The sequence below is a fragment of the Pleurodeles waltl genome, chromosome 8 (assembly GCF_031143425.1).
Source record: "Pleurodeles waltl isolate 20211129_DDA chromosome 8, aPleWal1.hap1.20221129, whole genome shotgun sequence".
In the NCBI taxonomy this organism is placed as follows: Eukaryota; Metazoa; Chordata; class Amphibia; order Caudata; family Salamandridae; genus Pleurodeles; species Pleurodeles waltl.
This window is the reverse complement of record NC_090447.1, coordinates 28,372,144-28,385,580: the sequence shown is the minus strand read 5'-3', so window position 1 is coordinate 28,385,580 and position 13,437 is coordinate 28,372,144. Positions and strand designations below refer to the sequence as shown.

Here is a 13,437-nt window from a genome sequence, read left to right as displayed (position 1 = left end):
CCATGCTTCTAGGCCTTGCTCCAGGACTCCACCTAAGGAGCTGGCAGCCTGTGGGCTCCACAATTCCTAATTTACCAGAGCTGTAATGACTCCTGCCCAACTCAGAGTTCTCTGATGCCATGCACCCCATCTTTGGGCCACCAGCTCCTTCTGGTGCACCTTCAGGCCACATGGAGCTGAAAGATGCCTATACTGGATTACAGTTGGCAGGTTTGAAGGCTGGTGTGAATCTGCTGACGGGACAAGGTGCTGGGTGATGCCAGTGGCTTGGACACCTCTCCAGACTGTGGCCCCATTTCTCCTCTGGGCACTGCCACAGAGGAAGGCACATCTATTGCAATGGTGATGTGCAGGGCAGTGGAAATCCTTGACCTACAGCTACCCTCCATCGAGGTCAAGACCAATGTGTTGACAGAATAAATAAGGTGCATCAACCACAAGTAAGTTCTGCAGAGCCCCTATTGCCCTTTAATGAGGTCCCCACCAATATTCCCCTGGAGGCCTGGGGAAACCCTGCACCTGGGCTCCCTCCCCCAGAGACCAAACCTTCCTTTCCCATCATCCCTCTCCCATGAGCCTGGTGGTGTAAGCCTCAACAAATAAGGTAAACTCAAGCGTGTTAATACTACCCCAAGAAGGGGATCTTCTCTTCCACCAGCTTAGCATTGCAGTCGGTAAAAACAGCCTGTCGCTTTAGCTGATCCTCTCGCACCTTTTGGTTGTGCAGCTGCTACCCATGCTTTCCGAAGAGTGCCTAACCATTCTATACTAGGCATTGGTTGATGATCTGGAAGCACTGATGCTCACTTTTTGGTGTGGACTGGACACCACTGACTTAGTAGGCAGGGCCATGGCCCCTACGGTGGCACTCCGCCACCATGCCTGAATGAGGTCCACGGGGTTTTCATGGGATGTCCAATCATCTCTGATAGACATGTCCTTTGACTGCTCCCGCCTATTCAGAGACAAGGCTGACACAGTGCTCGAGCGCTTCAAGGAGAGCCAGGTCACCGCTAGCTCCCTGGTCCTTTCTTTGGATTCCCATCAAAGCAACAGTTCTTTCCCTCCTTTCCTGGCCACTGCCAAGGCTTCCAGGGGTGTCCACAGTACCAACATTACCCCCAGGCCAGCACCTTCCCAGTCCTTGTGTGGGCAAGGATGAGGATCCTACAGAGGACACTCAGCATACTGTGCAGTCCCGAGCCCCTCCGAGTGCTGTGGCCTCAAAACCACTCAATGGGTACTCCGGGCAGCACACCAATTCTGTTGACGGCAGGATCAGACACCACCTGGCCCAATGGCAGCAATAATCTTTGACAAGTGGGTGCTCCAATTGTGCAGAGGAAAGCCCTGCCACCACCCACAGAACAGCTCATGGAGCATCATCTCTCCCTAATCCGTCAGAAGTGCAGGCTATGTTGGCCAAAGGAGCCTTTGAGAAGGTGCCAGCATCAGAAGTAGGGTGTGGTTGTTATTCCTACTTCTTTCTTGTACCCAAAAAGACAGAGGCCTCCGTCCTTTCCTAGATTTTTGCCCTCTGAATGCCTTTCTATTGAAAGATAAATTCAAGAACTCACTTTGACTCAGATCCCGTCTGCTTTGGACCATGGAGACTATATGGTAGAATTGGGCCCCCAGGATGTGTATTTCCATATCTCCGTCCTGCAGTCCTATGGAGGTTACCTGCGGTTCATGGCGGGCAGGAGCATTTCCAGTTTGCTCTGCTCCTCTTTGGCGTCACCAGTGCCGCTCTGGTGTTCATGAGAGGGATGGCAGTGGTTGTGACTCATCTGCAGACATCGGGTGTTCAAGTCTTCCCCTACCTCGATGACTGGCTGTTGAAGGCGGGCTCACCCCAGGAAGATGTCACCCACCTCAAGAATACAGGAAGCCTTCTGAATTCACTGGAGTTCACTATCAACATCCTGAAGTTACTCCTGATGCCTTCTCAGATGCTCGCTTTCGTTAGAGCCATTCTGGACACAATGCGGTTTTGCGCCTATCCTCCATTGTGGAGAGTTCTGGACATTGGGGTTAGGATCCAGATGTTTCAGCTGCAGTCCTTGATTTTGGTGAGACTGACTCTAATGTTCCTGGGATTGTTGGCTCTTGCATCCTGTTTGAGACGCATGCCAGATGGCATAAGCGAGCTCTGCAGTGAGATAAGTACTCCCAGTGGTCACTACGTCAGGAGAATCTTTCCTGACTGAACTGCAATTGGGTCACAGCAGACCCCTCTACCTTCCCCACCTATGTTTCACGGTGGTGGCTGATGCATCACTACTGGGATGGGGTGGAGTCCTGTGGAAGGTGGTAATCACAGTACTCTGGTATCCGGCAGAGACAAGGGCCACATGAACCTTCTGAAGCGGCAAGCAATTTGCTTGCGCTAAGGGCCTTCCTCCCATCCATCAAGGGAAGGCTGGTTGTGGTGTTCATGGACAGCACTACCCCCATGTGGTACTGCAACAAGTAGGGTGATGTGTGGTCATGGACCTTTGTGCCTGGAAGAACTGCGCCTCTGGACTTGGCTGGAGCAACTAGGCATCTTCCTGAACGTGCAGCATCTGGAGGGATTTGTGAACATCGGGGCAGACAAACTCAGCTGTCAATGCCTTGCAGATCACAAATGGCATCTACATGTGGAGGTGGCGCAAAGTCTGTTCTGCCAGTGGTAAGAACCTTGGCTTGATCTGTTTGCCACTGCCAAGAACGCGCAATGACAGTGCTTCTGTGCGTTGGAGTTTCCAAAGCTGCTTAACCTTGGAGACGCCTTCCAGTTAGACTGCAACCTGGTACTCCTATACACCTTTCTGTGGATATCACTCCTACCCTGGGCCCAAATTATCATCGAGGTTCCAGACTTGTTTAGTATCCTCAACTCCAGAGCTTGAGCTTCTGTCCTCGGATCAGGCTGCCCTTTCAGGATCCCCTCCTGTTGCACCAACAGTGTAGAGTTCTATACCAGAACCTGTGTACCTCCACCTTCATGCATGGAGATTGAGCAGGGGCAGTTGATGCTTTTAATCTTTCTCGTCAGATCTGTGATGTCATCCTGGCAGCCTGGCATCAACTGCACTAGCATAAACTTGTGGCTTGATGTTCCTCCCGTAAAGTTACTTTCTGCCTCCTTGTAGGAGGTGCTGTTGTTTTTGCTGTTGTTAGCCTGGCAGGGCCTTGCCTTTGGCACTGGTAAAGGTTATCTTTCTGTCATCTCTGCTTACTTGCGGCTACCAGAACAGCCCTTACTGTCCAAGTCACCTATTGTGACGCATATCCTTAAGGCCCTCAACACTTGTTCCCTACTAGCCCTTTTGTTATCCCCCAGAGAGACCTCAGTCTACATCAGCCAGGAGGATCAGTGAGCTTCACTCTCTTTCGGTTACACCTCCAAACATCAGCTTCTACCTGGACAAACTGGTACTTCGGGCTAGATCCTCCTTTCTACTGATTCCTGTCCACATCTGCCAAAGCATCAATCTACCAACATTTTTCACCTTGCCCCATCGCTCTAAGGAAGAGGAGAGTCCATCATTTGGATCCAAAAAGAGCACCCTCTCTCTTTACATCGATCTTTCCAAAGAACACGGGGTGGACGATCAACTCCTCATTTGTTTCGGTGGAGCAAAAAAAAGGCAAGATGGTGCAGAACAAAACTTTTTCTGGCACAGAAACTGTTTCTGCAGCACCTTGCATGGATGGTGTTGAAGCCAAGCTGCCCCATGCTAGTTACCGGCTCACAGGGGTACTGCTGAACATTTTCCAGATCCAGTCTACCAGCTGGGGAATACTCTAAGATGAGGAATCTGCGGTTAGTTAAAGTCTCTACCAGAAAAAGTGCTACCAAAGATAAGTAACTTGTTAACTAATACCTTATTATATGTGCTGTAGTTGGGTGCACCCTGGCCTGCGTGCTGCATAACGTATAAATACCTTATGGTATGTGCTGTGGCATAGTTTCACCTTGGTCTGTGTGTAGTCATGCAATATCTACTAATACATTATTACATTAGCTGTAGTGTAGTTTCACCTGTCTCTTTATTTGCAGTATGAGAGCTTGTTCTACCTGATGGATCTGCTTTTGGGCTCTTCTTACCCTGTGCTGCTGGCAGGAGAGTCTGGGTCCGGGAAGTCATCCTTCATGAAAATGCTGCTCAACCACAGCCACACGTACCACCGTATTCCTCTCAGCACCTGCCCAACTGCAACCCACCTACGCCAGCTACTGGCCAGTAAGGTTCCACGCAGCAAGAGAGCTGGCATCCCTTTATCCTCACTTCATGAGACTCCGTCAACGTCTGTGCAAGGTCTACCAGCTCGTTATCTTTTACTCTTGGAAGACCTCCATGCTGCTTCTCCTGGTATGTGTATGATTTTATTTCTGCACTCTCTCACGCCTTTTTCAGTCATATAGTCAAACACATGGATCACTGCTCCTTTTGCTTGTGATTGCTAGTCCATCAGGAGTTGTGTCTTCAACGGTGAATGTGGTAAGATAGAGAACAATTTTGAGGAGCCAAGTAAAATGTTAGTGGATTGAAACCTATCCTGGTGATAGGGAGTGAACGCATGTGTCTGTAACAATGAGTAAGAGAGAGAGGGAGATTGAAATACAACTGTGGAGAGAATCATCACACCTACAGGACAGAAAAACCATGTTGCTCGAGGGGGTGGCTGAATATACATGTACAATGCACAGATATTAGTGAATACGCGTTAGTTGCCTGGTCCAGCAAATCAAGATTAAAAAGTACAGACCTGCAGTTGTACTTGTTTATATGAGGGGAACAAGAGTCATGTTTCTTGGGGGAATAAAAACGAAATCACAGATTTTTATTTGTGATGAAGCCTGCTCTTGAAAATGTTGGTGAATTAGGGTAATATTATGCCGCTAACCTGAACAGAATTTGTGTGAATAACTAAAGATTCATGTATTATTGATTCCGTAATGGATGAAAACAGTTCAGCATGAACAAGTACTAAGGATGCACAGATGTGTGCTTAAATGGCTTGGCTAGCAGATTAGGGGAGGCTGGCCGTAGGCGTGAGATAGGCAGGTAGTTCAAGAAGATCTTACGGAGGTAGCTAGAACTATGAGAGTGTAACATTTTAATGTCAGTGCTGCGAGTTTTGAGCTGCAACCTTTCATGCACTGGCAGCTAGTGCGCACTTCATGACCAGGATGAAAAGATGTCCATTTAAATCTAAAAGCTCTATGAGATGTGTAGGCCTGGATTCTTTACAGTGTGCCCAATGACTTGCCTTGTTCACCTTCTTAAGTGGCATTGGCAATAATCTACACAGGAAATATTCATTCTAGTGACAAGGCACGTCCTTATGACACACAGTCAGGAGGTTAAACATGCCTTATAGAAACCCTCTTTTTATGACTTCAGTGATTTGGTATGTGAAGGGCAGGTCTTAGTTGAGGAGGACCATAGGAGTGTGGGTGGAGGTCTAGGGAACTGGGCTTTTTCATCAGAAAGGCTGCAGGATGGCTTGAACTAGTATTATAGTTGCTGCTTGTGAATGTAAGATATTGGACAGCAGTGAGTGAGTCTGAACTTGGAGAGGAAAGAGAACAGTTGTATTTGGTGGATGTGTATTGGACTTGGCCCTTTTTGCAGGGTTATCTCTAAAATTTTTACCTTCTTCCTCCTATTTTTTCTGACTTCTTGTGATTGGCTGTAGGACTCTGTGCACTTTACCACTGCTAACCGGTGACAACGTGCATATGTTCTTTCTCTGAAATGTATTAGAGATTGGTTTATCCATGATTGGCATATTTGATTTTCTAGTAAGTCTCTAGTATAGTGCACCATGTGTGCCCAGGGCCTGTAAATCTAATGCTACTAGTGGGCCTGCAGCACTGACTGTGCCACCCACATGAGTAGCCCTGTAAACATGGTTCAGACCTGCAGTGCCTGTGTGGGCAGTTTTAAACTGCCATTTTGACGTGGAAAATGCACCCCCTTACCAGGCCCACACTTTACCTTTTACTACATGTAAGCCACCCCTAAGGTAGGGCCAAGTCAGCCCAATGGACGGTATGCAGTGTAATTAAAAAGTAGGACATGTACTAGTGTGTTTTATATGTCCTGATAATGCAATACTGCCAAATTCTCTCAACATATATCAAATACCTCTCAACAGGGTAACATGGGATTGCCTTGAAATATCTTTTAAGTGTAATCTCCATGTGGGAGACGATAGAGATCTGGAGTTTGGGGGCTCTGAACTCACAATTTAATAAATACATCTTTTGGTGAAGTTGTTTTTTAAATTGTAAGTTTGAAAATGCCACTTTTAGAAAGTGGGCATTTTCCTGCTTAACCATTCTGTGGCTCTTCCTGTCTGTGAAATACACGTCTAGGTGAGAATGACAGTTGTACTGTTTGTGAATTCACTCTAGACAGTCAAAGGGAGCTGAGGTGTGCCCTGCAAATCCTGATGGGTCTTTCTGAGCTAGAGTGGTGGGAGGAGCTGACACTTGCACTTGAATAGGGCTGTGCTTGTCCTTACAAAAAGCAGTCTCCAAACCTTGGGGTGTGTCTAGGGCCAGGGCCAGGGCAGGGAAGACAGGGTCTTGTGCACTACAAAGACTTTTCTTTGAAGTTTACCTACTTCAAAGGCAGAAATGGGTATAAGTACTGGACCTCTAACCCCACAAAGTTGGAACACTTCTGGACTGAGGACATTCTGCCAGGAAGAAGAGCTGAATGCTGTAGGAGGAACTGTCTCTCTGCCTGTTGCTTTGTTGTGCTGCCCTGCCGCTTGCATGGGAGTTAAAGGACTGGACTAGGCTTTCTACATCCTGCTTTCAAAGGTTGTCCAAGGTCTTGGACCGAGCTTGCTTCCTGCTAAGAAGTCTGAGGGACATCAGAGACTTCATCTGCCAGCTCTTGGGCTCTCTTGCTGAGAGTCCTGACTTGCCAAGTGGTGTCATATCCAGTTCCTAGGCCCTTGAGAGTGAGTTCTGCTGCAACCAAGAAGAAACCAAGTAAATCGACTCCAGAACGACTTTGGAACCGGTGCTGCTGTCTGACTCCACATCGCAGCCTGCACTGGAGCTGTGCTCTTCGCTGAGTCCAACGACTGCGACCGATGCCGCCGGCCAGATGCCGCCGTAGCACCTCCAAAGTCCTGCTACAATGTGAGTCCCGGGTGCCGTGTCACCGACACCTGCAACACCTGACTCCGCCGCAGCACCTGTGACCCCATGGTGTGATTGCGACACCGCAAAGTTGATGCTTCCCATCTTGACCTGCCGGATTCATAAACCCCACAGGTCGTAAGGAACCGATGGCTCACAACCGTAAGGAACTGACACCCCAACTCCCCTGCCTAGTAGTAAGGTACCGAGGCCTTAGCTCCCCGGTAGCAGTAAGGAACCAGTGCCGCACTGGCTCCAGCAGTGCCTCACCTCCCGTGCACAGGCTTTGTTACCTCATTGTTTTCAAAGGCGCTGTCCCTGGGGTCTCTGTGGCTGGCCTGCACTCCCTTGCCAGAGGGGCCAGGCTGGCGGTAATAATTGATGCCCCAGTTGGAGGTTTGTGTTTCGAAGCGCTTTGTTAGAATTTAATATTTTAAAATGTATATGTTGGATTTTTGTCATTTTGGTCTTGTTTTACTAAGATAAATATTGGCTATTTTTCGAAACTGGCGTGGGGTACTTCTGTGGTGTTCTCACTGCATTACTGCTCCTGCACTGCATTACTGCTCCTGCACTGCATTACTGCTCCTGGAGGAGTTCTGGGCACCACCCCTGGGGTGGTGATGGACATGGGAGTGGTCACTCCCCTTTCCTCTGTCCAGCTTCGTGCCAGAGCAGGGACCGGGGGTACCTGGACTGGTGCAAACCGGTTTATGCAAGGAGGGCACCAAATGTGCCCTTCTAAGCAAACCGGTGTCTTGGGGAGGGGACCCCTCTCAAGCCTTGCAACACCTATTTCCAAGGGAGAGGGTGTTGCCTCCCTCTCCCACAGGAAATCCTTTGTTCTGCCTTCCTCTGCTTGAGCTGGTCAAGCAGCAGGAGGGCAGAAACCTGTCTGAGGGGTGGCAGCAGCGTGGGCAGCCCACAAACCCTGGAAGACTGGTAGGACCAACACTGGTGGGGTCTTCTAATCAGCCCCCAGAGTGCATGAAATCATACAACCAATACTGGCAACAGTTTAGGGTTATGATTCCGACATGTTTGATACCAAACACACCCAGGTTCAGAGTTATCATTATGTAGCTGGACAGAAGTAGTGACCTGTGTCCAGTACAGGGTAAAATGGCTTCCCCGCACTTATGAAGTCCAATGCAATGGAACTGAAGTTCATAAGTGCACCTCTGCTCATGCAGGGGTGTCCTCACACACAGGGAGCTGCACCCTGCCCCCGGGCTAGGAGGGCCTACCATAGGGGTGACTTACACTGACCTGGTGCAATGACCTGTGGTGAAAGGGTGCATGCACCCTTTCATGCAGGCTGCAATGACAAGCCTGCAGATACACTTTGCATTGGCTTCCCCATAGGTGGCGCAATATATGCTGCAGCCCATGGGGGATCCCTTGCCCTGGGTACCTAAGTACCACATACTAGGGACTTATAAGGGGACACCAGTATGCCAAATGTGGGGTGTGCAAAGTCCTAGGCAACCAGATTTAGAGGGAGAGAGCACAATCACTGGGGTCCTGGTTAGGAGGATGCCAGTGAAAACAGTGTAAGCATACTGATAGCAGGCAAAAAGTGGGAGTAACCATGCCAAAAAGAGGGTGCTTTCCTACAGTCAGGGTGTTCACTAAAATAAGGATGTTTTCTTGACCAAGGGTGAGAATTTTCAGTGCCATCCATATCTAGAATACAGTCCAAATCTTGATCCCAGCCCTGGCCTTTGCTCATCATGCCCCTAGAGTTATTTTTTTCCACAGGTAAAAGGAGTGATTTAACCAGGCACATACAAGTCCATCAGGAGGCCAGCTGGCCCAGGAGGGCCTGGGTCTTTCGGCTTCTGAGGTTCAGAACATTCCCACTGTTACAGCAATGGATGTTTTTTAGGCGCTCCATAGAAGCATGTCCTTGTCCCAAACTTTCCTGCACGTCCCAAAAAATATGACTAATAGGAGACCATCTGTTGGCAAGCATGGCATAGCTCCCAATCAGCATTTATGTTCTCTTGGATGTATCCTCTCCCTTGCTCAGCTACTGCCCATTCCCAGAGAGAAAGGGCTTGAAAGGTAGTATCACCAATCCAACTTGACTGCCAACATGTGACACTTCTATAGGAGAAAGTGTTGCTTCACTTGCTAAGAGGGCTACCACTTTAGATTAATGAACCGATCGCAAACATTCTAACATTTATTATCCTCGTTCTGCTGCTTTGTTGCTTTGCATCTGTCCTGGGGCTATTGTGATTCACCGTGTCTTATCTTAACCATGGTACAAAATGTGTTCATGTTTAATTATGTTGAGGGCCACTCGAAGAAGTGGCTTCAATTGTATAGAAATTGCTTCCAATTTATGATTATTGAATAAACAGTTACAGAATTAGTGCCAACTGAATAAAAACTGTGTGGTGGTACCAAGAGGACTGGGAATGGATGTGATCTGTTGGTAAACATAGATCTGAGTGTGTGTGTAGAGCACAATGCTTTTGTTAATAGTTAACAGGTCACGAGGAGATATTGGAGTGCAGTATGAGCTCGTACATACATTTCAAGTTATGATCTTATTACCCACTCATGGTAGAGAGATGAAAGATTAAGTACCTGCCTTCGAAGCAAGCACAGTTTGATGAGCAAGTAATTGAAAGTTGTTCCTCCGAACCTGACTGTCTGCTTGTCTACTTTTCAGCTGCTGGTAAAGGGAGTCAGCCCATCCTTGAGGTTCTCCGCCAAGGTCTCTCTGAACATGCAAGCCAAAGTGCAGAATTGCTCCAGCTTGGGCATTACCTCAACCCCCAGGGAGTCAATTATATTGCCACAATATCAACACCAGCAAATCCTGCGTGTCCCGTCTCACCACGTTTTACCAGGCTCTTCACCATTGTCTCACTGCCAACTGCAACCAGAGAGTCGCTAATTAGTATTTATACTCCAAGGACTGAAAAGTGGTTACGGCAGGCTCCTTCACTAGACAGGCCAGCAGAGACTGCAGCCGCTCTGGTCAGCGCCACCATTGACATTTACCTTTCTATAAAAAGATCCTTTAGGCCTTCCCCAAGCCACAGCCATTACCTTTTCTCTCTGCATGACATTGAGAAAACATTCAAAGGCCTGTTCTTACTCTCGCCACACTTCGTGGCACTTCTCTCCAGCCCAGTGGAAGGCTCCGTGTTACTCAGCAGCCAGCATCTTCCAGAGGAGTATCCCCTTTCAACCCTGAATGCGAGAGTCCTCGCCCGCCTCTGGCTTCACGAATCCCTCCGCACGTATTGTGATCGCCTACTGATAGAGGAGGAAAAGACCCAGTTTGTAGAGATGTTGGCAGAAGTTGCAGAATCATCTTTTTGTTCTGAGGATGCTACACGTAAACTGTCTTCTAAAGAACCAGAGACAGTGGGCGAGATGTCTTTGGTTCAACCCCTGGTGAGTGATGGACAAGGATTACTTCACCCAACCCTGGACATATCTCAAGGAGACCCCATAGCCAGTCACGATGTGTATTATGGAGATGATGAAACTGTCATATCAGAAACATCTGGGCAAGAGACCCAAGAGCAGAAAGGGAAACCAGAACAAGAAATAGATGGGAATACTGTAACTGATGAGTATAGAGTAAACGTGGATCCCAAGTCCTTTAATGTGGCTTGTCTGGGTAACAGTGGGCGGCTCTCCAGCAGCACCACCACTTCAGTGGAGGAGGATGAGAGTGACAGCGAGGAGGAGAGTGATTTTGACAATACCACTAGTGATACTGACACGCTGCCCTCAGTTGTTCAGAAGAACCGTTCCAAGGCTAGCATCCCAGTTTCTATTTCTGTTGATGAGCCCAAGAGTTTCAGCTCTACACCTGGTCATTCAAGACCAACCAATATCAAAAGCAAAGAAGAAGACCATGTCATCAGTACTCCAGAAACGAAGCCGGCCTTCCAGCCTTCACCGCCACCACAGTCAGCCAGGTCTCAGGGTGCTGGATCCTCAATCAGAAGGCATCGCACGTTGGGAAGAAGGAGGAGAACGGCATCTTCCAAAAAGAAAAATGGAACACAGCAACCTACAACCATCGCAGGCCCCCTTCTTCCATCAAACCTATTACGGGGCCCGGAAGAAAAGCTGCAAGACCTTATTTTTAGTATGGCTATGTTTCCGACCGGTAGCAGTGTATCAGATCAACAAGCATACCAAGAATGCAAACCAGAAATTCTCAGTAGCCAACTTTACAAACAACTAAATGAAACACACCCAGAGAGGTCTGTTGGAAATGGACCTGTGTTTCCTAAAGAGGTTCTGCAGCACCTTGCTCGTCTCCTCCGGACCCTGATCACACCTCGTGGACACAGCATCCTCATGGCTCGGTGTCTGGGCACCGGTAGACGGTTGCTGGTTAGCCTGGCAGCCAAGCTCACCCAATCCACGTTGTTTGAAGTACCAGACCATGCCACAGAGGCAGAGGTTCACACTTTAATATGTGAAGCTAGCTGGAATGCTGGGATCCTGGCGAAGAGCACCACACTCCTGGTACAGGAAAGGGCAGGGGTCCACAACTTTCAAAAAGTGTTGGCATTGATCTCAGAGGGCACCTTTCAAGGACTTTACCTGCCTGAAGATATTGAAGACCTCTTCCAGGGATTCCTTAAAGCCAACAAGAACATCAAAAAGACCATAAAGCCTGAAGTGGCGCTGGAAAGGTAGGAGTCATTTGCATGTTACACATCTGCATTGTCAATGTCCTTCTCCTGTTTCAAGCTATTCATTTCATTCTCCCACTTTCTTGTTTGCTTTACCTTATTGGTTCAAGCAAATCATTTAAATTATTTAGACCTATGGTAATTTTTGTTCATTTCAACCCTGCTACTTCATTTGGCAATATCCCTTTTATATCCAAACCAACAGAACCTTATGCTCAATGCCACAACATAAAGTTTGGTTCATGAAAAATTCACAACCGAATGACAACTACTCCCATATCAGGCCTGCAAGTCTGCAACCACCCTCGGGAACACAGAGAGATGGAAGGCCATTTGTCTTCCTGGAAACAAATACATAGCTGTCTCTTCCAGGCCTAGTTGATTCACAGAATGTGAGTCGGTGGCACACTGCATTCACTAGGTGAAGATATAATTGCAGAAATTCTGCTGGTGTGGTGGAATTATCAGGTCCATAAGTTCAGGATTAGGAGCAAACCTGATGCTTTGCTTTAGGAACCAAGAAGATGAACATCGCTAATTATTTGATTGTTCGTATACCTCTTGAAGGTACTTTCCCAAGCTGGGAATGCAGGCAAGACTGAGCTACTTGAAGAAGTGAAAAGGAAAGCCACCATATTTATTGGTGGTTCAGGAGAAGACATTTCTTCTGAGGGAGGAATATATCCCCATGGAGAAAAAGGAAAAAGGTTGCATATGTAAGTGCATACTTACAGCCCACGTACGCATTGAGAATTGCTCTTTAGATCTAATAATTGTGTAAAGGTTCCACACTGGACTCCTCCAAGACCACTACAATAGCCAGTGGAATACTCCTGGGATCTTTTTTGAATCATGTCATCTTTTGAAATGTGCACAAAATGCAGAAGTAGTGCAGTGCAATCTAATTTATAACTTTATTCTGCAACTAGGCCTGTGGAGGCTAAAAGCTATTTGAGTAAAATGTTAGTTTCTCCATCTAGAGTCTCTGCCTGATAGCCATATTAGATCACAAATAGCCAAGTGAGATCCCAGAACACACCTTTTCAATAAACTTGTTTTCTAAGCAGCTCTAACTAGAAAAGATACCTATAAATGAGTCGAGATATCCATATGTTATAAATAGTGCATTTGTCTGTAGACTCCATTTAACGCTGGTGAGTGTGACTTCAGCATTGAAGTGAGGAGTGGAAACATAGGTACTGGTGAGGAACTCACTGGGATATAGTGTTCAGGCCATAAAATTGAATCAGAGTACTTTGAATCCTCAACATTGAGACATAATAATGGGTTGATTGTGAGTGGCTCAGTTTCTACCACAAACAGTGGCTTCTACAAGATTTGAGGTTTGTCGCTGCAGGGGGCTCACCCCTGGGGCAGAGAAAGAGGAATCTGGATCCTTATCCCTTTAGGGAAGCTACATTTAGGCCTTGTTCATGAGTTAGGTGGAGCTGAATTACTCAGTGGAATTCTGCTGTGCCTGATTCCGAGTGGGTTGGTGTTCCCGCACCCAGTTTTCCTGGGTTTTGGAATACCAGATCCAATTTAGCTGGGTGGTAATTCTACTTAGAAAATTGCATATTTTTTCTGGCACAGGGGAGCATGCAA

At 47.5% G+C, this 13,437-nt stretch overlaps 1 protein-coding gene across 1 annotated transcript in view; it reads left to right on the top strand.

The window, feature by feature from the left end:
- The window catches only part of DNHD1 (dynein heavy chain domain 1), a 337,397-nt gene that overhangs the window by 200,344 nt on the left and 123,616 nt on the right, over positions 1-13,437 (top strand). The window contains exons 25-26 of the mRNA XM_069203282.1: positions 4,049-4,361; positions 9,837-11,832. Coding sequence (XP_069059383.1) covers positions 4,049-4,361; positions 9,837-11,832 — 2,309 coding nt within the window. The remainder of the gene's footprint in view (positions 1-4,048; positions 4,362-9,836; positions 11,833-13,437) is intronic.